General features: G+C 43.6%; 1 protein-coding gene across 5 annotated transcripts in view; it reads right to left on the bottom strand.

Moving 5' to 3' along the window:
- NOD1 (nucleotide binding oligomerization domain containing 1) overlaps nt 1-25,686 on the bottom strand; it is a 55,426-nt gene that overhangs the window by 9,672 nt on the left and 20,068 nt on the right. For all 5 annotated transcript variants that reach the window (XR_012088362.2, XM_073003478.2, XM_078377335.1 and 2 more), the window contains exons 4-9: nt 22,628-24,431; nt 18,954-19,037; nt 17,643-17,726; nt 14,630-14,713; nt 12,594-12,677; nt 5,071-5,154 (exon numbers count right to left, since the gene is read on the bottom strand). Coding sequence is in view for 4 of the 5 variants with exons in the window: in XM_073003478.2 (XP_072859579.2) it covers nt 5,071-5,154; nt 12,594-12,677; nt 14,630-14,713; nt 17,643-17,726; nt 18,954-19,037; nt 22,628-24,431 (2,224 nt within the window). In the remaining variant the exon portion in view is untranslated. The remainder of the gene's footprint in view (nt 1-5,070; nt 5,155-12,593; nt 12,678-14,629; nt 14,714-17,642; nt 17,727-18,953; nt 19,038-22,627; nt 24,432-25,686) is intronic.

Genomic DNA, 25,686 nt, shown 5'->3' with positions numbered 1-25,686 from the left:
AGTGGGAAGGTAACGGCATTCCGTGTCTAGTTGCGCTGGCCACGTGACCATGGAAATTGTCTTCAGACAAATGCTGGTTCTACGGCTTGGAAACAGGGATGAGCACCACACCCTAGAGTCGGACATGACTGGACAAATTGTCAAGGGGAACTTTACCTTTACCTATTGATTTATTAAAAATCCTAGCTACTCAAGAATGAAATCTTAAAAATTTTCCAACTAGATTCACACATCTATTGGATTTACCAATTGTCTACATAAATCTGAGCTGGCTGGACTGGTCAGTGGTTTAGGTATCTGGTTGGGAGTTCAAATCCCCATTGTGCCTCTCGTGAGCAGAGTCAGCCTGGGTGGCTTTAGGCAAGCTGCACAGTCTCAGAGCACCCCTAGAAGAAGGGAATGATAAACCACTTCTGGAAAATCCTGAAAAGGGTTGTCGTAAGTTACAATTGAATGGACAACACATATTATTATTACATAGTCCTGCGTGTTACCTGAAGTCTTATAAATGGTCATGTCCAAAATTGCTGTTGTTGTTATCCATCGTATTAAGCAAAAACTTGATTTCCAGAGGTGTCAGCATTCTCTAATTGAGTTGCCTATGCATATTCAAAGCACATCCACTCTCTTTCTTTAAAACTGCTACACTGTGTACTTGCTAACTATGTAGTGGATGTTTGTGCATCAAGGCTATCACAGTCTGGAACATATACACTTCTTGGCACTGTTTGTTCAGCTCAGTATTGTTTCAAACTAGGGACATCATTGCCACCACTGTTTCTAAGTGTCCTCCATCAGGTCATGGACAGAACACAGTTCATATCCTATTTTTATCGCCATTCTAAAAGCACAATGTTATCTTGCATCTAAAAGTTTGGTCAGGACCTACTGGGCACTGTTAATACCATAATGGGGTGGTGGTGGAAATGACTGAATAAACTGGCTTTCTGGTACATCAAATGGAGCAATTTAATGCTCCCATTTCAAGACAGGTTAACAGGCAGAAGAATGTCTATGGCAGAAATAAGAAAAAGCAAATGTTTATAACATTTACCCTGGAGAGGACAGACATTTGGTCCTTCAGATTCTTTGGACTACAATTTACAGAATCTGTGATCATGGGCTATGCTGAGTGAGGTACCTGGGAGGTATAGATCAGAACATCTGGATGGCTAAAGCCACCTTGGGTTCTTTTTAAGAAGAAAGGTGGGATGGATGGATGGATGGATGGATGGATGGATGGATGGATGGATGGATGGATGGATGGATGGATGGATGGATGGATGGATGGATGGATAAATAAATAAATAAATAAATAAATAAATAAATAAATAAATAAATAAATAAATAAATAAATAAATAAATAAATAAATAAATAATAAAGGTTCCATGTCCCTGATTTAAAAGTTACCTTATAGCAGCTCCAAGAATACTGGGTGAACATAATTGGGTTCTTCTGGAAAAACACCAGTAAATGTTCAGATTTTTGGTTTACACATTAACTGAGAGAGATAAATAGTGATCTGTCTAGATCCAGGCTGCTCACAGTTTAGGAATTGAAAGTGATTTGATAGCTCCATAGAATGGAGGAGGCAAGTACAAACCTGGAGGGGCTCTACCACCAGGCAGAAAAGGAGGCTTCCTCAGACTACAGATTTGGGATGTCATGAAAGGGCAGCAGTTGTCTTTTTACTGGTAGGGAAGGGGCAGAAATGGTTGCTGAATTTTCCACCTCATATATCAAAGCCTGGCTATCTTTAAGTTCCATGTGCCTGCATGGACTGAAGAGGAACCATTTGCTGCTCTGTTTTTGACAACAACAACAAAAACCAACAACACCTGTATTGAGATGCCCATGGAACACACTGTCTAATGCAACTGCATGAGTTAAAAGCATAGGATTTGCTGCAGAAGAAAAGCAGTTGCATTCACATTTTTAAACTGACCACATGATGCAAAATCCAGTTTGAATCTCCCTGATCCTTTTTGCTTCCAAAGTGGAGGTTTTTCCCCTATTGCTGAGGGATTCTACTTTTTTTTTCTCAAGTTGGAATGATTTGAATGGTGTTTTCTCTGTGTGGTCAGTTGTGCCATCCTCCAAAAGGATGGGTGTGTGTGACTGCAGGTGGTATTCTGGCAACATACTAAGATGGGCATGGAATTTTGGACAGCCAGAACACCCACCCCTACAATCTTTCTCCCCAACGTATTTTTTAATTTTTAAAAAAACTACCAAGTTTAGCACTAGACACTCTACACAAATAAAAGAAAGAGATAAAAATCAATATGAAACAGAGACAACTCCAATGAATTATGTTTCTGCAGTATGTGTGCATGTGTTTGTATGTTATGAAGAACTTTGACAAACTGTCCCTTTCCCTTAATGCCATGCAACAATTTAAACAACCCACTGGCTTTACAATGAATAACAAAACAGTAGCTGGAGATTGCCAGAGGATGGGATCAAAGGAAGGGGGCTGTGGCACAGATCAAACCACGTTGGATTGAGGATCAAATTGTGGACACTGGCACTGAAACAATCTGCAGTCTCCGTGTGATCACCTAATCCAAACTGAAGCATAAAATAGGCTACGAATCAAGTCATAGCAAAGTCGAATAGCTCAGATGCAGCTTGCCAGTGTAGTTGCTGCCAAAATATATCCAAGATATTTTAAAACAACCACACAAGTTTCTGCGTATCTGAGCAGAGATTTGCAGCAAAAAAATAAAAAATGATGTGCCATCAAAAGTATTCGGCCTGCTATGTCCTTTTTCAAGCCTTTAAGTTATTTCCCATTTTTGCCTATCTTCTTGTCTTGGCTGGATGAATCAGTTCCTTTCCCTAACTGCCAGCCTCTTTTAAGCTAGGGTAGGGCCCTTATCTGTTTAAAGTGAAGGCACAGTTTCTGTCCTTGATTTTAGGTTCATATGGAGAAAGGAGAAAAGGGAGAGATTATTTTTTAGAAGAAGGGAATACTGGTTTCCTGGTTGGCTGACGAGCACTGACTGGCTCAGCAAACTAGCAATGCTGCTCACGTGAGGGAGCATTCCTGAGGAAAAAAGCATGCACCTCTCAAATAGGTTCCTTTTCATGGGCTTGCCTGTGAGTCACCATGCCAGACCAGGAATATGGGAAGCCCTTTGTGATTTGAGAATGAATTCCTTCAGAGTCAGTCACACTATTGGCTTCCCTTCCCTAAGAGACAGGAGCTCCACTTGGTCTTTCTCCCCCTGAGCAATTTTCATTCCAGCTGGTTATTGTTAAGTATAAGGCCCACATATCTGTTGTTGTCTTCCTCATGAACTGACTATGGAAGAGTCTGCTCTGTTCATTTTGGCTTTCCACACAAAAATATCTGGGTTCTGGTTTAGCTGGACCATCAACCGTTCTCAATGGGGGCCCTATGGCACCCTGGGTGGCCCTGGCCTATTTGAAGGGGGCCACAGACTGGAAACAATTTTTCACACACCACCTTATAACATTCGCTATGCAACTTATACAATTCTGATTCAGCCTATATTTCTTTCATATTGTATTTATGGCCACAGACAAAAACAAATGTTGAAAATGTCTGGTTTACACTAGTGGTTCCCAACCTTGGATAAGTCAAGTGTTCTTGCACTGCAACTGCGAGAAACCCCAGGCAGCACAGCTGGCGGTGAAGGCTTCTGGGAACGGCAGTCCAAGAATATCTGGGTTACCCAAGGTTGGGAACCACTGGTCTACGTGGATTGAGCAGGCTCTCCCTTCTTCAGACAGCTCCTTTCCTCTGAGGAAAACAATAGAACGGGAAAGGTGACAATTCACTCCCCTCATCATGAGAGGAATACAAATACAGTCATTTAATGATTATTGACTACAGCTCTACCATATTCCTATTCAGAAGTGCCTCACTCATGTAACTCCATTGCATGAAGGATATGAAGTGATAGGTAAGGTCTGCAGTAGAGAACATGTTCTTCATACACTGATTTCCAGGTGTTTTTGAATCCCTACCATGTAAGACTCCAAATCAGGTGGACATTTATACCTTACCTACCACTTCATACATTTTGCCCCAATGCACGCATGCCCCCCTGTCCCCTTTACTTGTTAAAGTTATGAGTATAAAAAAGGGGTTTCTGTAACTTTTGAGAACTGGTGCCAAAATCAGCTTGTTATTGTCTCTCTTCACCCTTTTCAGCTTTTATGAATTGCTCTGGGAGTCTCTTCTGCTCCCTAAGGGGCAGGGGGAGACACGTTGAATAAATAAATATGCAGTAGCCTGAGATTCTGACCATTGGTCCACCTTGCTCAATACGGTCCACTGTGACTGGCAGTTGTTTTCTACCCCACTCTGACCAGGTCTTTGGTAATTTCCCATCCAAGTACTAATCAGGCCCAGCCCTGCTTAACCTCTGAAATCAGACAAGACTGGATGTGTTCAGGGTGGTATGATGGTATAAGAGTGTGATGAAAGCATATATTTTCCTGCCACAGCTTGGAAAGAAGACAACGAAGGGACAGTTTCATTTCTTTTCCCTAATATTTTCTCCTTTCTCTGTTTCTTTACAAAGAGCAAGAACAAATTATAGACCTTCTCATGGGTTATGTATTGAGGATACTCTAAATGCAAAGTTTGGCAAAGTTACTTTTGTGGACTACAACTCTGGCACCCCCTGAGCTATGAAACTTTAGGAACTGTTGTTCAAGAATGGTAATATTTCCCATTTCAAAGGGGAGTTGCCCCCAGTCACTCTCTTCTATTTCTTACTCAACTCCTAGGATAGCAGGCTAGGAATTCACTGTGCCTCCCGTTTCCTTCATGGGCAGCAAAGAACACACAAAGCCATCTTTCCAGCCTTGGGTCACACATGTTGCAGCTTTTCCAGAAGCTTTTCTTCCAGAATCTGGGGATTTGCCTTGACAGACATTCATTAGTCACCAACTTACCTCCTAGCCATTCACTCTTGGCTCACCACAGGCCCCCAAAGCAACCGACTGCCCTCCCACTACTATGAGAACAGGAAACCCTGGACCCAGGAAGACTGTTTCTCTGCACCAGGATGTGGTCAAAATCATCTCCTTACCAAAATATGTTCACAGAGCTGTTCTGTTTCAGAGCTTCTGCAAGGCTTTTGCCACCTTCTGTGGTGATGCCATTAAATGCAAGACTGCGAAGTGAACAAGAGATGGGAAGATGCTTGAGTTTCTTTTAAAAAAATCAACAACACACTACTAACAGCAATTAATACTTTTCAACTGCAACCAGTGATGGTCTTTTTAACTTGGACAATGTACAGTCAGTTAACTTATTTTTGGATTACAACTCCCAGAATCCCCACTCCTAGAATCCCATTGCAAGCATGATTAGGATGATTCTAGGAACTATGGCGACCAAAGTAACTTTCCCAGGCTTTGCACCCCAGTCTGCAATTTCTGCTTTCACATACTATTAACTGGTATGAAAACAACAACAACAACAAAACACCTGTAAGGTGGAGGTGAGTATGTAGTAGTAGAGGAGCATGGGGGGTGTCACACAATAGACTTCTAGGGGCCACATAGAGCCCATAAGACACAGGTTGTACAGCCCTTCTGTATTCAAAAAGCAACTGGTAGAGCAGACAAGACATGAGGACTACAATTGTCTCACATGATTGCATTTTCTGATTTTTAAATTTTTATTTCCAGAGCACAGCAATTGCTGAGGCATATAACTACATGCCAAGAACTGGTAGTCAAGTGAAAAAGTGCAGGAGATAATGGGAAATACTACTTCTGGGTCCAGAACTTGCCAACACTCAGTGCCCAGAATAATACCTCTGGGCACCTTCAGTTTTCACCTGCTTTGAATAGATCTCAACATGAAAAGGTGCTTTTGCTTCCTTCGGAAGCTACAATGACTATTATTTGCCCTGCCTTCTAAGACCCAATGACTTCATCCCTTTCAGCAAAAGCCATAACCTTGCTAGCAGAGGCTTATCTAAATAACCTCTAAATTCAGCTGGCCTAAAATGATAAAAACCTTGCTTGCAGTGGCAGGCCGTGCACTACAGCCACAAGATGTAGGGTTGCCCTAGTGGTGATATATCAAGTCTTCCTCTCAGCTAGGTGCAGGACGCCAGCAACACTTGCTCCGATTTCAAAAGACTGCTGCCATGTTGGCTAGAGTGGTTCTCAAACTTGGGTCCTCAGATGTTTTTGGACTGCAACTCCCAGAAATCCTGGCCAGCACAGCAAGTCCAGAAAACGTCTGGGAATTGCTGTCCAAGAAGATCTGGGGACCCCAGTTTGAGAAGCATGGAGTCTGGGAGCTGAAGGGAATTTTCCAAACTCTTTTTAACCAACAAGCCCAGTCTAAACAAAAGCAAAAATACAAACAAACAAACAAAAGTGCCCCAATATATATCCTAGAAGTTGAATGAAGTCAATTATTATTTTAGCAACACTAGCTCCAGAATAAAGCCCTGCACGTGAACAGGGCACCCCTAAGAGACACAACATTCTTCAAAACAAGGAGTTGTTTATCTAGCCATCACAAACAGTGGCAAAATGTCATCTTCCCATGGGGGGCTGATCTATAGCAAAAAGGTATGCTGATCACCCTCAACTGCCACCAATAACAGCTACTCTAATGAAATTCATTAACAGCCTTATCATATAATACATTTCGTGATCTGTATAATTCATTTCATGGCTACAGTATCACAAATTTTTAAAACGCTATTAAAAGGGAACTTGCAGAGAACTCCAGTTTCCTTGTAACAGCTTTTAAAAATTCATGATAAGAATGAAGTAGGAAGCTACCAATCAGGTAACTGCAAGAAGAAAGGGAAAAATCTGAAATATACATGCACTGCCTAGACCAGTGTTTCCCAACTTGGGGGTTCTGCCCCCCCCAAGGGATTACAAACTATCTTTGGGGTGTGTGTGTGTCATGGGTTGCCTTATATGTGTTGCAGCCCTTATTAAATAATTCTTCTTTGACCTTTTGAAGTGGGATATTAAAGTTAGCATGTATGTGTATGTATAAGAAACAGGTCCTTTGGTGGAGAAAGAAGCCTTTACTTTCTGAGAAGGGATGACTTTGCCCCCACTAAAAATTTATTTATTTATATTTATTTATTTATTTAATTTATATCCCACCTATCTAGTCCGATGGACTACTCTAGGCGGCCAACAACAAAGATAAAATACAATAAAATAAAACAACAGATTACAGAAGAATTAGAATAAAGAAACAATAAAGGGGAAAAGAAAATCAAAAATAATCTGGTGAGAAGGCCTGCCGAAACATCCAGGTCTTTAATAGATTCTTAAAGGTGCCCAGCGAGGGAGCTCCGCGAATACCAGGAGGTAAGTTATTCCACAAGCGAGGAGCCACTGCCGAGAAGGCCCTATTTCTTGTTTTCTCTTTTCGGGCCTCCCTCGGCGTTAAGCTCCTCAGCCTCACCTCCTGGCTCGCCCGTGTGATCCGGGTAGAACTTGGTGGGAATAGGCGTTTCGCCAGGTATCGAGGCCCTAAACCGTTTAGGGCTTTATACGTAAGTGTTAACACTTTGAAGTCGATGCGGAACCTGATGGGCAGCCAATGCAATGCAGCCAGAGTGGGCGAAATATGTTGGAATTTTTTCACTCCACTGAGTAATCTGGCCGCCGCATTCTGCACCACCTGTAATTTCCGCAGCAACCTCAAAGGAAGCCCCACGTAGAGCGCATTACAGTGGTCTAATCTTGAGATTACGAGCGCATGTACTAAGGTGGTGAGCGCCCCCACTTCCAGGTAGGGCCGCAGCTGGGCTATCCGCCTGAGATGAAAAAAGGCGGTGCGGACCACCGATGCCACCTGTGATTCCATGGAAAGCACCGGGTCCAGATGAATCCCCAAGCTGCGTACCCCATCCTTTGCAGGGAGAGTCACCCCCCCGAAAGAGAGGGAGTTTCCCAAATCCCCGACTGTGGGAGGGCCGACCCTCAGTACTTCCGTCTTGTCCGGATTCAGCCTAAGCCCGTTCTCCTGCATCCATCCCAGTATAGTCCCCAGGCAGCACTGAAGGCACAGGACGGCTTCTCCTGCAGTTGGCAAAAAGGAGATGTAGAGCTGCGTGTCATCCGCATACTGGTGACACGAAGCACCACACACCCTGATGACCCCACCCAGCGGCCTCATATAGATGTTAAATAGCATTGGGGAGATAATCGACCCCTGTGGAACCCCACAATTGAGGCTCCACGGGGCCGAGACTCTCTCCCCAAGCTGGACTCTCTGGGGGCGGTCCTCCAAGAAGGAACGGAGCCAGGACAATGCCAGGCCACCTATTCCCAACTCGGAGAGCCTCCCCAGGAGGATACCGTGGTCAATGGTATCAAAGGCCGCTGAGATGTCGAGGAGGACCAACAGGGACACTTTGCCCCTATCGGCCTCCCTCAATAGGTCATCACACAGGGCGACCAAAGCCGTTTCTGTGCCGTGGCGCGGCCTGAAGCCCGACTGGAATGGATCCAGGGCATCTGTTTCATCCAGGAGCGCCTGAAGCTGGTCGGCCACCACCCTCTCGACTACCTTGCTAAGGAAAGAAACATTGGCGACGGGCCTGTAATTGCCAATTTCGTCCGCCGCCAAACTAGGTTTCTTCCTAATGGGCCTAATGAGTGTGTCCTTCAGGGCAGATGGAAATCTGCCCTCAAGGAGAGACCCATTTATTATAGCCGTGGCCCATTCCGTTGTTAGCGGCCTGGCTGCTTTGATTAGCCAGGCCGGGCAAGGGTCCAAAGAGGAGGTGGTGGCACGACAGCGGTCAAGCGCCCTGGAAACAGTGTCAGGCGTAACAGGCTGAAAGGTGTCCAAAATCACCGGACAAGACGGAGCGCTGGACATCTCAGCTCGACTCACTGTGCTCAAAAAAGGTGAGAGGTCCCGGCGGATGGCCTCCACTTTTGATTTAAAAAATGCTGCAAATTGGTCCGGCGAGAAACTAGGGGGAGGCCCGTCGCCCGGACCAATTCCGGAAAGATCGCGTACTATACGGAATAACTCCGCCTGCTGGTTGGACGCCTCGCTTATCCGGTTAGCGAGGTATGATCTACTAGCAGCCTTTACCTTAGCAAGATAAAGGTTAGTAGCGACCCTGACAGCTATCCTGTTAAAATCCGTCGGGGCCTTTCTCCATTTGCGCTCTAGCCGTCTCCTGACCCGCTTCCTCGCCCGGAGGTCCCGGTTAAACCAGGGGGCCGGGCGGTCTCTGTGGCGGAGAGGGCGTTTAGGTGCGATCATGTCAACAGCCCTAGTCGCGGCAGCAAACCAGCCATCTACCAGAGCCTCGACAGGAGCGCCAGCCAGGTCAGCCATAATACCTCTCATGGCATCCTGGAATCCAACCGGATCCAGTAGCCTTCGAGGGCGGACCATAACAATAGATCCCTGCTCCCTGCAGGGGGGGAGAGCCATTTTAATGGTACACTTTATTAGGTGGTGATCCGACCATGACAAGGGTACCGACTCAAGGTCAGTCACCATCGGACCACTCTCACTCCCATTGGTAGAAAAAACCAGGTCAAGTGTGTGACCCCCCACGTGAGTGGGGCCGTTGACATGTTGGGACATGTTCAAGAAGGCCATGGTCTCCAAGAACTCAAGAGCTGGACCAGAGGTCTCTGCCCCCGCGTGCACGTTGAAATCCCCCAGAACCAATAGGTTCAGGGAACCCAACAGTGCTGCGGAGACGAAGTCCACCAGCTCCGGTAGGGAGGTGGCTGGGTCGCGGGGAGCACGGTAGCCCAGCAAGATCCCAATACCATCCCTGGCCCCGATAGACACGTGGAGGGCCTCAAGACCCGGCTTTATCACCGAGGAGCGCCTAGTGACCTCCAAGGTTGATTTATGGACAATGGCTACTCCCCCCCCCCCGACCCTCCAGTCTACCCTGGTGTTGGACAGCATAACCGGGCGGACAGATAAGAGCTAGAGGGGGGCCCCCCTCTCCGCCAATCCAAGTTTCGGTTATGCAAGCCAGGTCTGCATCCTCCTCCAGGATAAGGTCTTGAATTACCTGGGCCTTATTGGATACAGACCTGGCGTTCAACAACACCAGGCGTAGAGTGGAAGGCTGGCTGGTCTGGTTACCTCGATGCTGGGGGCTGGTCTCCGTCTCAGAACAAGGAACAGCCTTCAAGCATCTGTCCCTAGTTCTTCTAACACGAGCAGGGACGGAGCCAACGCCATATTTCCCCCTACCCGTAATCACAGAAATATTCTGGGGCCCCTCACTGGGAGGGCAGGCCTTCCATACCATATCGGGGGGGGGGGGAAGAAAAGAAAAAAGAAAAAAGAAAAAAAAAGAGAAAAAGAAAAAACAACTAAGTACAAACAATCAAATTAACCCGAAATAAATAACTTAAACAATTATAAAATAAACAAATTAATCTAACTAATAATAATAATAATATCAAATAAACAAACATTAAAAAAAATATAAGGAAAAAAAAACAACTAAATACGAACAATCAAATTAACCCAAAATAAATAACTTATACAATTATAAAATAAACAAAATTAATCTAACTAAGAATAATAATAGTATCAAATAAACAAACATTTAAAAAAAAATCACAAAATAATAACTAAGTGACTTAGTTAAAAGTCACCCCACCACCATGTTTGCCTTTTTATGCAAACATGGTGGTGGGGTGACAGGTTCCATGGCTATTATAAAAGGGGGTCACAACCTGAAAAAAGATTGAGAAACACTAATCTAGTTATATAGTCCAAAGACTACTCTTTTTTTCTTCTAAGCAGGGAAAAGGCAGGCTATTAACTGTTCAAGAAATCTTTGAGCAAAAGTACTACTGTCTAAATTTTTAGAAATAGACATCTGGGGCAGGTTTCACACAGTCTAATGATAAAAACTACCCACTGACAAAGCTAAAGGACAGGGGAGGCAAAGGAGAAAATGCTGTTGCACTTTAAAGACAAAGAGACTTGCTTCAGTGTAAACTTTTGTGGATCAAAATCCAAATTGCCACACAAACTCACACCGAGATGAATCTATTAGTATGTAAGGTGCCAAAATATTTTTTCTTTGTTTTTTTCTCTCTCTCATTTTCTCTCCCATTTTGCCTTTAATTTTGACAACATGCTGGAATGGATTAACACAGCTACTTCTTTGGAAACTTTTACCGGGAAATCAGAGTTGTGTGGGGAAAAAAGACATTTTTTTAAAAAAATCTGAAATGTAAAGAGAAATAAATTCCAAGAGAGAATTTTAATCCATTAAAAGAAAGAGAAGAAGTAATAAATACTTATTATTGTGATCAGAGTGTCCTGATCACACTAATTACCCAATCTCCTGAAAAGAAAAAAAGCTGATCCCACAGCTACGAATACTCAACTATCCCATACAATACACCAGAACACAGACAGAGTTCTAACTCCTGTCCTCTGAAGATGCCGGCCACAGAGACTGGTGAAACATTAGGAAGAAAAACCTCCAGAACATGGTCAAACAGCCTGAATAACCTACAACCATCTGATCCCAGCTGTGAAAGCCTTCAAGATTACATTGAACATTGTTTTGTCCTCATTACAACCTAAAGGTATTACACATAATGTCATTACTTGTAACAAGTTACTTCCAAGATCTGAAAATGTCACTCTTTCTTTATTCTTACAGTCCAAACTGGACTTTGATCCCTTTTTTTCTGCTTGAAGAAATCCAGTAGAGCCTGCCATCTTGTGGGAGAACTGGAAAAAATAGTATTTGTTCTCCTTAAACAGGATACTGGCCCTTGTGGTCTGTCTGTGTGGTGAAACAAGTGATTGACAATTATTTAAAAATTCCCAAATAAAAATTTGTCTCTCAAAAAGCTTCACACTCAATTTTTATTTTCTTTTGAGGCCAAATGTGGACTGACAGTGTAATTTTCTTGCTAGATTACCATATTTCAAAACATCAATCATGTTTCATTTTTGAAAGGTCTCTGCTCTAAAATTAGGCTCTCAGCTTCTCTGCCAATAATGTATCAGTACTGCTAGATGCCAATAGAACTTGGAAAGAGAATAACCACAGTTCCTGTCCAAGGCAATTTATACACTCTTTAGGATAACTGCCTCGACTCTACAGTATTCGCCTGCACTAAAGGCCACAGGCTGCCTCCATGTTTGAGAGGGCTTTGACAAAGTGACCTCGGGCGCAACCCTTCTACTGTCAATCAGTTTCATCAGGCTTCTCTGGTTGCAAGGGCAGTGCTGCAGACACCACTGGGCAATTGTGTTTAGCCATTCTCTTACCCTCCCACAATGCCCGTGTGAAAAATCTAGCCAGAGGAATTGTGGGAATTAAAGGAGCAGCTAGATTCACCTGCATGATACAGCATTCGGGAGTGCAAGGCCAAGGAAAAAAAGAAAGTCCAAGGTAGACAGTATGACATGAGATGCCCAGGCCAGCTGCCCAGGAATGTCAAGGAGTGACTCTGTCCCTGGACGTCTTAGCTCAGGTGCTTTGAAATGTTGGGTGCCTGCTCTCCTGTATGCTGTTGAAGTCTCCAACAAACCTTCAAAATGTGAGCCACCTGTAAAGCCAAACTATGTTTTCCTGCCTAAGCAAGCTCTTACCTAATGTTCCTTAGTGTTGGGTGATTCCTCAGGGCTTCTGCAAAAGCCTTGGCTCCTTCATCTCCAATCCGATTACCCCACATTCTGCCAAACAGAGAAAGACACCCAAATTAACATTGATATTACCACCACCCCCACATGACTCCATGCTAGGGATGGGGAATCAGTTTGGGGTGGCAAGCTGCCATGATGCCCCTCTAGCCCACCTGATGTAATTTGGTTCTTCCCTGCTTTGCTCACATGTAAAAATATAGGGAAAGTGAAACACTGCAGAGTAAATGTCTGTAGCCAGGAATCTACTCTACTCAAGCTCACTAAGCAACTTATGAAACTGATGATCTAGGATTTTAAATCACATGGACATTCCACAGAGGAAGAGCAGACTCCTCAATGCAGAGATGCCTTTCCAAGGTATAGAACAAAAACAAAGAACTTATTTCAGCTTGAGGTTTTAATTGTAGAGACATTTGCAAGGACCTTCAAGTCATGGACAGAGCCAAAGGCAAAAGGGTGGCCCCAAAGACACTAGAATATTTTGGTGTAGAACTTTGCTAGGTTAGGGACTTCTGGATTTTTCAGATTCCCACTCCCAGGATTTGCCCGGAACCCTCAGGCAGAATTCTGGGAGATGGAGCCCCCCAAAAATGCATCAGAGGAGTTCCCATACTTCCATGGGTGCACTCCTACCTGTATGTATTTCCTATGAAAAACAGGAAACTGCCTTGATGCAGCTTGGAAGGCATCCCCTATAGAGCCTAACTGGCATCAAGACGACCCACTGGGGACACTGGGCAAATTCTGGAACTGGGAGGTCTAAAACAGTGGTTCTTAACCTTTGTTACTTGGATGCTTTTGAACTGCAACTCCCAGAAACCCCAGTCAGGACAGCTGGTGGTGAAGGCTTCTGGGAGTTGCAGTCCAAAACTCCTGAGTAACCCAAGGTTAAGAACCAGTGGTCTAAAAGGTCTGAGAGTCCCATCCCTAGTTTTTGCTGCCAGTAACTAAGCCTTAAGAAATATATTTCAACCTTTCAAAATTGGAGAAAGGGTCTAGAAAAGCTTGGAAACCACCAAGCAATGATATCATGGGGTGACAGGTATCTGGGGAAATCCAGAGGGCCAGGCTGGAGCTTCTGGAGATACAGATCCTATCCTACGGCATAGGATTCCCTACTTCCAACATGGGGAATGACAGGGCCAGCAACAGGGAAGCAACAAAGGGACAGAGTTAGATTCTTCAACCTTGTTCTTCATCAGACTCAGAATCAGATCATGCATTAAAAGAAATGCATACTTTTTTGCCTTTGTATTTTCTTTCCATAATACAATTCCTTCAAAGTTCAGCCTTTGATACAAATTTCCAAATTAATTTCATGTTTACCTCATTATCACAAAATGAACACAACATGTAGAAATATAAACAAATATCTTTTATCTTTTGAGGCAACTCTGCTTCTGATAACACACTGCCTATATTTGTCTAATCTAGGCCTCAGACGGCTCTATATGGACATGGGGGTGGGTCAATAATCAGTCTTCTGTTAGTAGGTGGGAATGTGCAGAAGTTCTCTCCACTTGGATTTGGGTGACTGTCTTTCCTAAAATGAACCTCTCACAGCTCACCTAAATCAGCAAGCTTCCCTGAGAGGGTGTAGCATTTACACAGGGCTAAAGGAACTGCTTTGGGGAAGGAGAATCAGGGACATCCTTTCCCACCAACCTAGCTGCAAATATCTAGATAGGAGTACAGAGGTTATGGAAAAAACTGCATCATGACTAACTAACATCTGACTATCTGGAGACAAATCTATGAACTGAATTAGATTTTAAAAAACAGATACATTTTCAATGTTAGGAGCTGTTGTCAAGAATGTTCACTTGAGCTAGGAAACAATTTAAAACATATACACAAACACTGGGGAAAATATGGGCTGTAACACAAGTGGTAAAGTAAAGCACTTGAAAAACAGTAACTAAAGGATTAAAAGTAACAACTATGAAAGTAAAATTTCAAGGGTAATATGAGAAATCACTTACCCAATGTCGTAGAAAGCTTTATTCTTCTTTATGGCATTAGCAAGGCATTTCCCTCCTTCGGTTGTTATTTTGTTTGATCCTATTCTACAGAGAAACAAATTTTGCACAAAATCAAGTCAAACATTTTAATGATGTATTTTACTTTAGTACAATTTTCAACAATGAATGTTCTGCTGGAATATATCGCTTCAGAAAAGAGCCTGGAACATTATTTTTTAAAAAGCAGTTCCAAAAAAGAACGAGACTGTAGGAATTAAACAATGTCCAAAATCCAAATCCACAGTTGGGGAGTATCTTTATCAGAATAAAGTGTAAATGTAGAAAGATATCCAGATAAGCCAGGCTTGTCTCCACATATTATAATAATTAGGACTATAAATTTGAATAGAGTTCTTCAGCATTCTTAGAAAGCATATTTTCAATAGTGGAGAGGAAGAAACATTTAAGATATCCTTTCTGTCTGCTTTTGCCTATTAGTCTGTAACTTATTCTTTGAAATATTTGGAAAAGACAGCTGTATGGAAGTTTATGAAATATACATATTCATATAAATTTAATGAATCATCTAAATGAAGATGAGATAACGAAATATTATTTAATTTGTTAACATTCTCATTTAGTGTGTAACTTCAGAGAACAATCTGTGACTACCTCTTTGTGGGATTTACCCTACTAAATGAGGAAACTGTTAACATTGATGTACTAAATGATTCACTAATAAGTGACTTATTTCCTAACCCCTGAACAGAAACCATCTGGTTTTCATTTATAAAATACTGAATATTCGTATCTATTTTCATAGGCAATAGAGACCATTTAATGAGCAAGTATAATCTGAAAGTATTTATACTATAACTTATTCATAGATTTAACTCTGTTTACTGTTATTACCATATTTTTGCTCCATAAGACGCACTTCTGCCCCCAAAATGTGGGGGGGGGAGTCTGTGCGCCTTATGGAGTGAAGGTGGCGATTTCGCCCCCACTGGCCCTGTGTGGGGGAGCGTCGCAAGGGTCTGAGTGAGCCTTCCAGGACCCTTGCGATGCTCCCCCCACCCCCCACGGGGCCAGCGCGGGTGAAATCGCCAGCTTCCAGGTGGGGGGAGAATTGCAAGGGTCCGGGAAGGCTCACTCGGACCCTTGCAATGCTCCCTCCACCCCCCCACGGGGCCAGCGTGGGCGAAATCACCAGCTTCCAGGGTGATTCTGCCCCCACTGGCACCATGGGGGGTGGAGGGAGCGTCACAAGGGTCCGAGTGAGCTTTCCTGGCCCCTTGCGCCGCTCCCCCCACCTTCCACGGAGCCAGCATGGGTGAAATTGCCAGCTTCCAGGTGGGGGGAGCATCGCAAGGGTCCGGGAAGGCTCACTCGGCCCCTTGCGCCGCTCCCCCCACCCCCCACGGGGCCAGCGCGGGCGAAATTGCCACCTTCTGGGACTCTTTTGAGGCTTGGGAAGCCTCAGAAGAGTCCCAGAAGGTAGCAATTTCACCCCCTCTGACCCTGGGGGGGCAGGGTGAGTCTCTAAAGGGTCCTGGAACACACCCTAGGACCCTTTAGAGACCCACCCTGCCCCCCGGCGGTCAGAGGGGGCGAAATCGCCACCTTCTGGGACTCTTCTGAAGCTTCCCAAGCCTCAATAGAGTCCCAGAGGTGGCGATTTTGCCCCCTCTGACCCCTGAGGGGGAGGGGGAGTCTCTAGCGTGTGTTCCATAAGACGAATCTCTCCATAAGGCTCACCAATTTTTAGGAGAAGAAAACAGATTATTTTTCCTGTTTTCTTCTAAAAATTTGGTGCGTCTTATGGAGAGGTGTGTCTTATGGAGCGAAAAATACGGTATTAAGAAATAGTTACGATCCTGATTTTTATTAGACACAAAATAGGCCTGTTCAAGAGGCAAATGTTCAGAATTTTTCCAGACCGATTTGAGACAGAAATCAAATTGCAACACAATCTGAGAAATTTCTACTCAGTAGTAAAGCATTCTGAATCTAGTGGGGCTTAGCCCTGGATATGAGTATAGATGATTGCTATCTTGATCAGTGATGATATTGTTCCTAGTTGTGTAGTTTGAGATGCATGACTTTCATTCACTGGCCCCAAAAGTCTGCAGGCTGTCCTGGCACAGCTGTCTAGCACATGACCAGGGCTGCTTCTCTACTCTATGCTGAAGATTCAGAAAGAAAATCAGAAAGAGAGCAAGTGAAGGAGCATCTTTTAATTTAATTTTCAGAAAATGGATCAAAATAGTACAGTTATAGTAACATGACTCCACTTCTAGCTGCCATGATTCAATTATGAGAAATTCTGTGATTTATAGTTTTACGAAGCACTTAGAATTCTCTTTATGTAGTCCAAGAGAATTCCTACAAATATCTGATACACAATTCAAAGCCTTTTGCTGAAGACCAGATCACAGGATTCCATAGACTGGAACCATGGCAGTTAAAGTGGAATTAAACTGTTATATATATAGTGCAGATGCACCTCAGCCAATAAACTCTAAATTGTGAAGTGCACATACAGTATATTACCCAGAGTCAGATCCCACTTTTAACTACCATGTCTTTTTCTTGCACTATCATGGGATCCATCATTTGCTGAAGGACTTAGAAATCTCCGCTCCAGTCTGGAGGAGTGCACTAGAACTCCCTAGCAGGGAATTCCAGGTCCCTTAACCAGACAATAAATCTCAGGATTCCTTAGGACGGAGCCATAGTAAATGAAGTGCTATTCAGCTGTGTAGTGTAGATACAGCCCTGGCCTAGTATTAAAAAAGGGAGTCCAGCCTCACCATGGCATTGGATGATTCCCATTCATCCTCTCGAGGCCACAAGAAAAGGATTGGAAACTTCAGGTTTAGATTAATTACATTTTAGAGCAAGGATGATGAAAGCCCGGCCCACATGAAAAATCTTGCCCTTCCACCTTCCAAAGTCCTTCTCCATATTTTTCAAGCAACTGTTACACCCAAAAAACTTGATAAGGAACTAGAGAGAAGGGAGTGATACATACTTAATATATATGAGGCTTGGACATTCTTCAATGAGCCTTGCAACATATTTGGCTCCAATGTCAGTAATCTGGTTGTTATACAACCTTTGGGAAGGCAAAGAAAGATGAGTCAATGCAGGTTTATGAATGTGCTCTTTTTGAAGTAACTGAACTTTTGTATCAAATATATACAATCTATTTTTTACACAAAAGTACAGCTGGACCAGAGCAAGGGTGCGGTGGAAAAATATCATGAAATAACTGTTTTTCTTCAAGGCTAAAATCTGGGTGCAAGCCCCATCAAAACAAGTGGGACTTACTTCTGAATCGACCTGGATAGAGTTTTGTTTTAAAATGGGATTGTCATGAAGGGAGTTGTAGTCTATCACTGACTGGGAATTTCAGTCCAAGACATCTGGATGACACCAGGATCAATAAGGATGCATTATAGTGCATCCTTACTGAAATATGGTGCTGAAGGATAGCTTTGCAGATACTCTGGACTGCCAGAAAGACGAACCAGTGGGTCCTAGATCAAATCAAGCCTGAACTGTCTCTGGAGGCAAAAATACTGTCCTACTTTGGGCTCATCATGAGCAGGCAGGATTCTCTGGAAAAGACAATAATCAATAATGCTGGGAAAGGTGGAAGGTAGCAGGAAAACAGGAAGATCAAATATGAGATGGATTGAACCTACCACCACCCCAAAAGGAAGCCACAGGCTTGGGTTTACAGAAGCTGGGCACGGCTGTTGAGGAGAGGACCTTTTGGAGATGGCTCATTCATAGGGTTGCCACAAGTCGGAAGCGACTTGATGGCACATAACAATAACAATAGTGGAAACAACTTGGGAGGACAAGAAGCCGTCTTCCACTGCAGAGGCTATTTTTCATGATAGCCCATTGCTGCCTACATTGACTGGTAGCTGCCCTCTCCAATACTCAGGCCAAGTCTCTTTACCTGATCCTTGATCTTTCTGATTTAAATTCAATTTCTAATTCAATCTACAGCTGACCCACTGAATTAACAGGATTTACACAATGGCTGAGTGACCATTCAGCAATTAATTTGGTTAAGTGTATTCCAGATGTGACTAGTGACTGGACAACATGGACATGTCATTGCCTCAAAATGTGCCCAGCTGAACGTATGCACATTCAGTAACTTTGCGGTGATACACTGGATGTGGGCTGAGTGGCAAGAAGTCCTTGCGGAAGCAATTTGGCAACTAATGTGGTGCAATACCAATGTCATCCCCTATTCACAACACTTCCTTTGGTCCAGAGAATGGGCACTTCATCAAACAGCTCGGAGCTTGTAGTTTGTACCTACCCCAAATGAGTCACAATTTTATATTTGGAGAGTTCTTCATACAGCACTCTTATGCCTTGATCTGTGATCTGGTTCGCACTTACTCTATATGAAACAGAGACACGGGGGAAACAAATGATCTTTGGTATACACATTAGAAAAAGATAGTCCTCATTTTAATAGGCAGCCATGCTTTTTTTTTTTTAAGAGTTCTCTGCAGAAGCATGGCCTGGACTTTGTAACAAGATGGCCTTATGGCATTCCCACCCCTTCGTAAATACAGCACTCAAGAAGATAAAATCTGGACACTGTATAAAATGAAATCTAGGACAATTCACTCCACGAACAATCCCACAAGCAGGCTGCTTTTCTAAAGATTATTCTGAATATATCTGCCTGAGCAGATATTCTATGTAGGCATAGAAATTCTATGTAAGCATATCCTTATAATGTTCCTTAATAAGCAGGGCTACATATGATGTGAGAATCTACCTCACCTGCTACATGACTGCAAAAAAATTGTTCATAATTCAGTATAAACCTGAGAACCACAGCTTTGATTTAATACGAGAAAGGTTTCAGCCATCAAGTTGGTGTGCGAATGGCCAGTGAAATCTCAGTGGAAGACAAAGATGAGTGTGGGCTAGACTTTCCTTTGCAGAGGATGGGACGTCTGTGCCGTACCGAGGTCCTTATTCCTCCCCACAATAATCAGAAGAATATATCCTTTTTTTAAAAAAAAAAAAGGTGGGAGGGAAAATGTACTTGCAGAATCCAGCATTTCCTGGTGCAGTTCTAGGTCCGTATAGATCTATTGTGCAGACAACTAAAAGATGAACCACATTCTAGTTCTCTTGCCACCTCTCAGGTACAAGGTGACCTGCTCAGCCTGCCTTCCACTCTCTCTCTCGGATATTGCTAAATGCCAGATCTGCTCAGAATAAAGCACAATTTATTCAAGACCAAATCCTGGACACAGGGGCAGATCTGTCTTATATCACTGAAACCTGGGTGGGGTGCTGAAGGGGGCATGGCCCTGTCCTTAATATGCCCACCTGGTTATTCCATCCAACAACACAGGAGACTGGAGGGACGGGGTGGGGGAGTAGCCATGGTTTATAAAAACACCTTAGGGGCTGTCAGGCTCTCTGCTCTGGTGATTCCAGGCCTGGAGGTCCTCCACATATCTTCGGGGGCAAGGGATGGACTTGGGATTGTGCTGGTTTATCATGCTCCCCGCAAACCAGCACTCTCCTTTCCAGAGCTGGCAAACTTCGCCTTGGTGGTGCTGTTAAGGTTCCCCAGACTCTTGGTTCTGGATGACTTCAACATCTAAGCTGACTGAAGTTTCGGGGCCAGCTCTTGAGGTTTTGGAAGCCATGGGTTCCTTGGACATGTCCCAATTTGTCAACAGCCCCACCCACGTGGATGGCTACATGGCCAACAGGGCAGGGAGAGGGTGGCCTGAGGGTGACTGATCTGGTAGCTGTCTCCTTGTCATGGTCGGACCACCATCTGATAAAATTCAGCCTCTCAGGGGCTCTCCCCTGCCCCACCAGGAGATGGAACCCATTAGAATGGTCCACCCTCGCAGGCTACTGGATCCAGTTGGTTTCCAGGATACTGGCTGATCTGGTTGGTACGCCTGTCAAAGCTCAGGTCGCTGGATGGTATGCTGCAGGGACCTAGGCAGCTGACTTGACTGCACCCAAGTGCCCTCTCTGCTGCCAAGCCCATTCTGCCCCATGGTGCTCTCAAGAACTACGGGTGATGAAGCAAAATAGGAGAAGGCTAGAGAGTATCTGATGGAACTTAAATTAAGAGTTGCAAAAATTGTGACCAATGCCTATTCAGCAGACGTGAAAGCTGCTCGAATAATTTACGCTGTCTGGATAAGTGAGGTGCAAAACCACCAGGTGGAATTATTCCACTTTGTGATTTATCCAGAGCTGGTTAAGGTGATGGGCCTCCTAGCAGTCTCACCTGTGACCATTTTGCGGCATTAAAAAAACAACAAAGTAGAGGCCATCTGCGGGACATAGACTGCCATACTTTGGCAGTAGCTCAGGTTGAGATGTCCACTGCACCAGCGTGTCCGGTTATATTACATCAGTTTCAACCTATTTCAGCATCTGAGGTTAACAAGGCACTAGATCGCTGCAGGGCTGCTGCAACCTCCCTAGATCCTTGCCCGACCTGGATTTTAGAAGATGCCAGGCTAATAACAACAGAATGGGCCACTTCTATCATTAAGGCATCTCTCCTTGAGGGTTGGGTCCCCCAAACTGCAAGGTGACATTTATCAGGCCCATCCAGAAAAAAAAAACTTGATAGCTGATGAATGTAACAACTATCATCCAGTCGCCAATGTTCCTTTTTTAAGCAGGCTAGTGGAGAGGATAGTGGCCGACCAGGTTCAGGCACTCTTGGATGAAACCAATGCCCTCAATCCATTCCTGTCCAAGTTTAGGCCACGTCATGGCACAGAGACGGCATTGGTCGCCCTGCATTATGATGTCCTCGACCTTTTAAAGGCATTCGATACCATTGACCATGGCATCCTCCTGGGGAGGCTCTCTGAAGTGGAGATAAGTGGCCTGACTTTGTCCTTGCTCTGGTCTTTCCAGGAGGACTGCCCCCAGAAAGTACAACTTTGGGAGATGGCCTCCACCCCTTGGATTCTCGACTGCGGAGTCCCTCAAGGGTTGGTCATCTCCTTGTTGCTGTTTAATATCTATATGAGGCTGCTAGGGGAAGTAATCCGGAGATCTGGAGTGGTGTGTCACCAATATGCTGACGACACACAGCTCTATCTCTCCTCTCTTTCTTCAGTGGGTGCTGTCCTGTCCCTTGAGCGCTGCCTGGCTGCGGTACTGGAATGGATGGGGGCCAACAGACTGGTGGTTTCAAAATGGCTGCCAGGTAAAAAAATGGCTCCCCGCTCTTTTCTGGGATGGATTCCTCGCTGCACGGGCAGAGAAAATGGCTACGCTATGGAGGATCTTCGCTGGATGGTGAGTTTCAAGCTCACAGGAACGCATTAATCGGGTTTTAATGCGTTTCTACGGGCTTTTTTATTTTGTATTACGATGTTTTCGTTCTACAGCAATTTCGCTGGAATGAATTAACATCATAATGTGAGGCACCACTGTATTTTATTATTTCTAGTTTTGTGATGTTAAATGCTATGTGGTGATATTTATATGCTCTAAACCACCCAGAGTGGTCTTGGCCAGATGGATGGTATAAAAATTAATTAATTAATCAAATGAATAAATAAATATTTTTCACAGCCCTGATTTCAAGCATAAATATAGATATGTCTGATCTAATAAAAATTTAACTCTGTCACCCCAAAAACTATGCTTTATTGTGGCAAAAGCAAGAAATACACTTCAAAATTCTCTTCTGGCTTGAGAAGAGACTTCCTGACTTGTTAAATCACAGCTTTTCATGATGTCCCAATTGTGGTTTGTAAACTAGGGTCACAGATAGTGATTAAATCACAGTTTCCTGGTTTGATGCTGTAGGAAACTGTCATTTAGCAAACCAGGAAGTTTCCTCTCAAGTCATGTGCGTTAAAAGGACAAGACAAAGAAAAGAGGACTGAAGACTCTAATCACAATAGGCCAACAGTCTTAGATTTGAAGAATCAACACCTCTCACTGAAACAGAAATGAAATCCAAGAGCTTACCTCAGTACTGCTAGCTTGCTAAAACAAGGCAGCAGCTGCTTTATTCCATAATCATTGATGTTGTTGTTGTCCAGCTCAATGGCCAGCCGTTTCTGGAAATGGTGCATGATGAAGGAGATGGCCCCACAGTCTGCAGAACAGACATTGCAATAGGTCAGCTTGATGTAGGTGGCCCGCATGCCCTTGGCAACCCCCTTGCCAATTTTTTCACTCTGGGTCTCATGGATGCACCTCAGCATCCAAACAAAATTAGGCATCACTTGAATCTGCTTGTATTCCTTTTGCTTTGCCCGAGTGAGGCCCTTGAGGTGGGACTTCATGATTTCAAAGAAATAGGTGAAGAGCACCTTCCTTTTCCTCTTAAGGGAGGCTGATGAAACCAGTTGCTTCATAAGCTTGTGCTTTTCCTTGGAGAGCAAGCCACAGAGGAAGAGGTTGGTAAAGTGGAAGTGCTCATTGTTCTGGAAAGGGTCTTGTCCTCTTGGGCGCTGCTTCTTCAGCCAGGCAATTGGCAAGCACGATGACAGTGGTGTGTCAAGAGTGGAGCATTCCTCAAAGAAGTGAAGCAACTCCTTTGCACCTACTTTCTCCTCAGTGACCAGGAACAAAGCAGTGAAAAAGGACTGTAAAGTCACATGCAGGAATTCATACGAGGATTGATATTCACAGCCTTCATAGTCAGGAACTGCCCTAAGGAAGCCCAACTGTAAATCCTGCTCAGAGAGGTCAGTGAGAACTTCATCTTGCTCAAACACAAACAGAGACTTCTGCATCCCCCTCTGGGCTAGTTTGCTCAGTGCACACAAAGTGTTCTTGTTGGTCCTATATGTCTCCAGTTGACTCCTAGTATTCTTCCGCAGCAAGTTTGTCTTCTGAGCCCGGTTCAAGTGAACTTCAGTCATGAGTAAGAAGATGTCTGTTAAAGTGACTGTGATATCTGGGAGCTCCTGGCTGTCAAATGCAGAGTGGAAATGATCAAAGCATTTGAAAACAATCCAGCAAAATAAAGGCACTGAGCATAAGCTGCACAGATTTGGGTTGGCTTCCAGTTGGTTGAGAACCAAAGTCCGGCACCCTTCATCTTTGAAGAATATCTTGGTATATTCTTTCAGATTATTGCTGGAAAACCCTAAGAGATGCACCTTTTTCCTGACAATATTTTTGTCAATTTCTGACCCTGTCCTTGCTGTCAGGACTTTCCGAGATCCCTTCAGAAGTTTTCCATTGAGGAGGCCAACCAGGAGAGCCAGTGGGTGGACAAATTCATTGGGGGAGCAGATCTCCGGGATGCTGTTGAGATCAAAGTCAGAGTGGATCTCATCAAAGCCATCAAACGTGAATAGAACTGTATGAGGGAATTTCACAATAAAGTCAAAGACCTCTTCTGGGTCATGGTCAGGAAAACAGTTGTACTTGAACAGGAGATCTTTCAAACAGATAGCTTCATCTTGCTTAAAACAGCTGAACATCCTGCATCGGAAACGGAAAAAAAATTTGACCCCAATGTCGAACCCACCTTTTGACCACAGGTTTTGCATCTTTTGCAATAGAATAGATTTCCCAATTCCTGCATCACCAAATATGTATACTGTCTCCCCAGCTTCATTGATTAGACCAATATCATCACTCAGTAGCTCTTCCAGGTCATTCACATTACCAAGCTTCTCATTGTTGTGCTTGATAAACTCCATAATGTTAGCAGAATAAACGTCTTCAAGCAACATGTCTTCTTTCTGGGCATATGACATAACAAATTTTGTTTCTCGGCCCAGTTCATCTTTAAGTTTCTGATGATACCTGCTGACTAAAGATAAGATTTGATATTAGTGGAAACAATTCTAACAACATCATGTGGTTTGGTGTTCAGAGTCCAGAAGTGAGCCACAGAACTCCCTGAGGGAGTTGTGCCTACAGCTGTTGGCCTCTCTTACATCACAGGATTGTTCTGAGATAAGTTGAAGGGGGGCGGAGTAAGAGCTTATTGAAGGAAAGATTGGATATAAGTATAGATAATTAATAACAACTGTACTGCAGCCAGCACCAAAACTATCAATAGCCACTTCACACACCACAAATCTATTACAAAAATAACAGCTGACTTCTAAAAGAAGGTCTAGGTTTCCGAGACAGCAGCTCTCCCTTCCCACCATGTATACAACTTTTGTCCCTGAGAGAACAGTCAAAACAGTGCATGCTACTGCATAAGTTGTTTGAAGAAACACAAAAGTAAAAACAAAATAGCAAATCTTCTGTAAAATATAAAGCAAAGCTTGGGAAACGTAGCTTTAGAACTATAATTCTCCAACTTCCTCACTCACTCACCTATCTATCTGCATTTTTATTCTGCCCAATTGGCACCGAAGCTACTATTCTGGGCGGCAAACACAACCAAACATAACAATAATAGAAAGCAATAAAAAGCATCAGTAGAAAAAACATAAACTCACAGGATTCTGGGAATTGTAGTAAAATAGCAACTTTTCCAGGCTCTAGCCTAAAGTAGATTATTATGTGAAGATTTCATTTGATAATAAATTAATTTCACAGAAATCTGATGTATTTGAACAGACTTGAGCAAAGTGCTTAACTGTTCCCAATTCAGACCCCTCCCTGTTTGCTTGTTATTTTAATACAATAATCTGTTTAAAATGCTGTAACCTTTGTTTCAGTTGTAGCTGTGTTTTAATTATGCTGTGAATCATCTGGGGTCATATGATTTGAAGAAAAGCAGAACATAAATAAAACAAGACAAAATAAGGCTAGTGCAATAATTTAGTTCAATACAAGCTACAGATAATCTGTTAAAATCATTGATCACAATCTTTGCTTTGTAATAAAGGTGTGCAGATTTGTGTTCTGATTTACAACTCCTAGCTTTCTATGCTAAGCTGCCTCAGGAATTCTGGGACCTGTAGTCCAAAAAGACAAAGCCAGAGTTTGTAAAATCCTTTTAGGGGAACCTTCTCCAATGCGATGCCCTCCAGATATTCTACACTGCAATTTTCATCAACATCAGCCAGCTTGATCAATGCTTAAGAATGAAAGGAGTTGTGATTCAA

This window comes from Pogona vitticeps, chromosome 6, assembly GCF_051106095.1.
Source record: "Pogona vitticeps strain Pit_001003342236 chromosome 6, PviZW2.1, whole genome shotgun sequence".
Taxonomy (NCBI): Eukaryota; Metazoa; Chordata; class Lepidosauria; order Squamata; family Agamidae; genus Pogona; species Pogona vitticeps.
The sequence above is the reverse complement of the archived record's forward strand: the minus strand, read 5'-3'. Positions and strand labels throughout refer to the sequence as shown.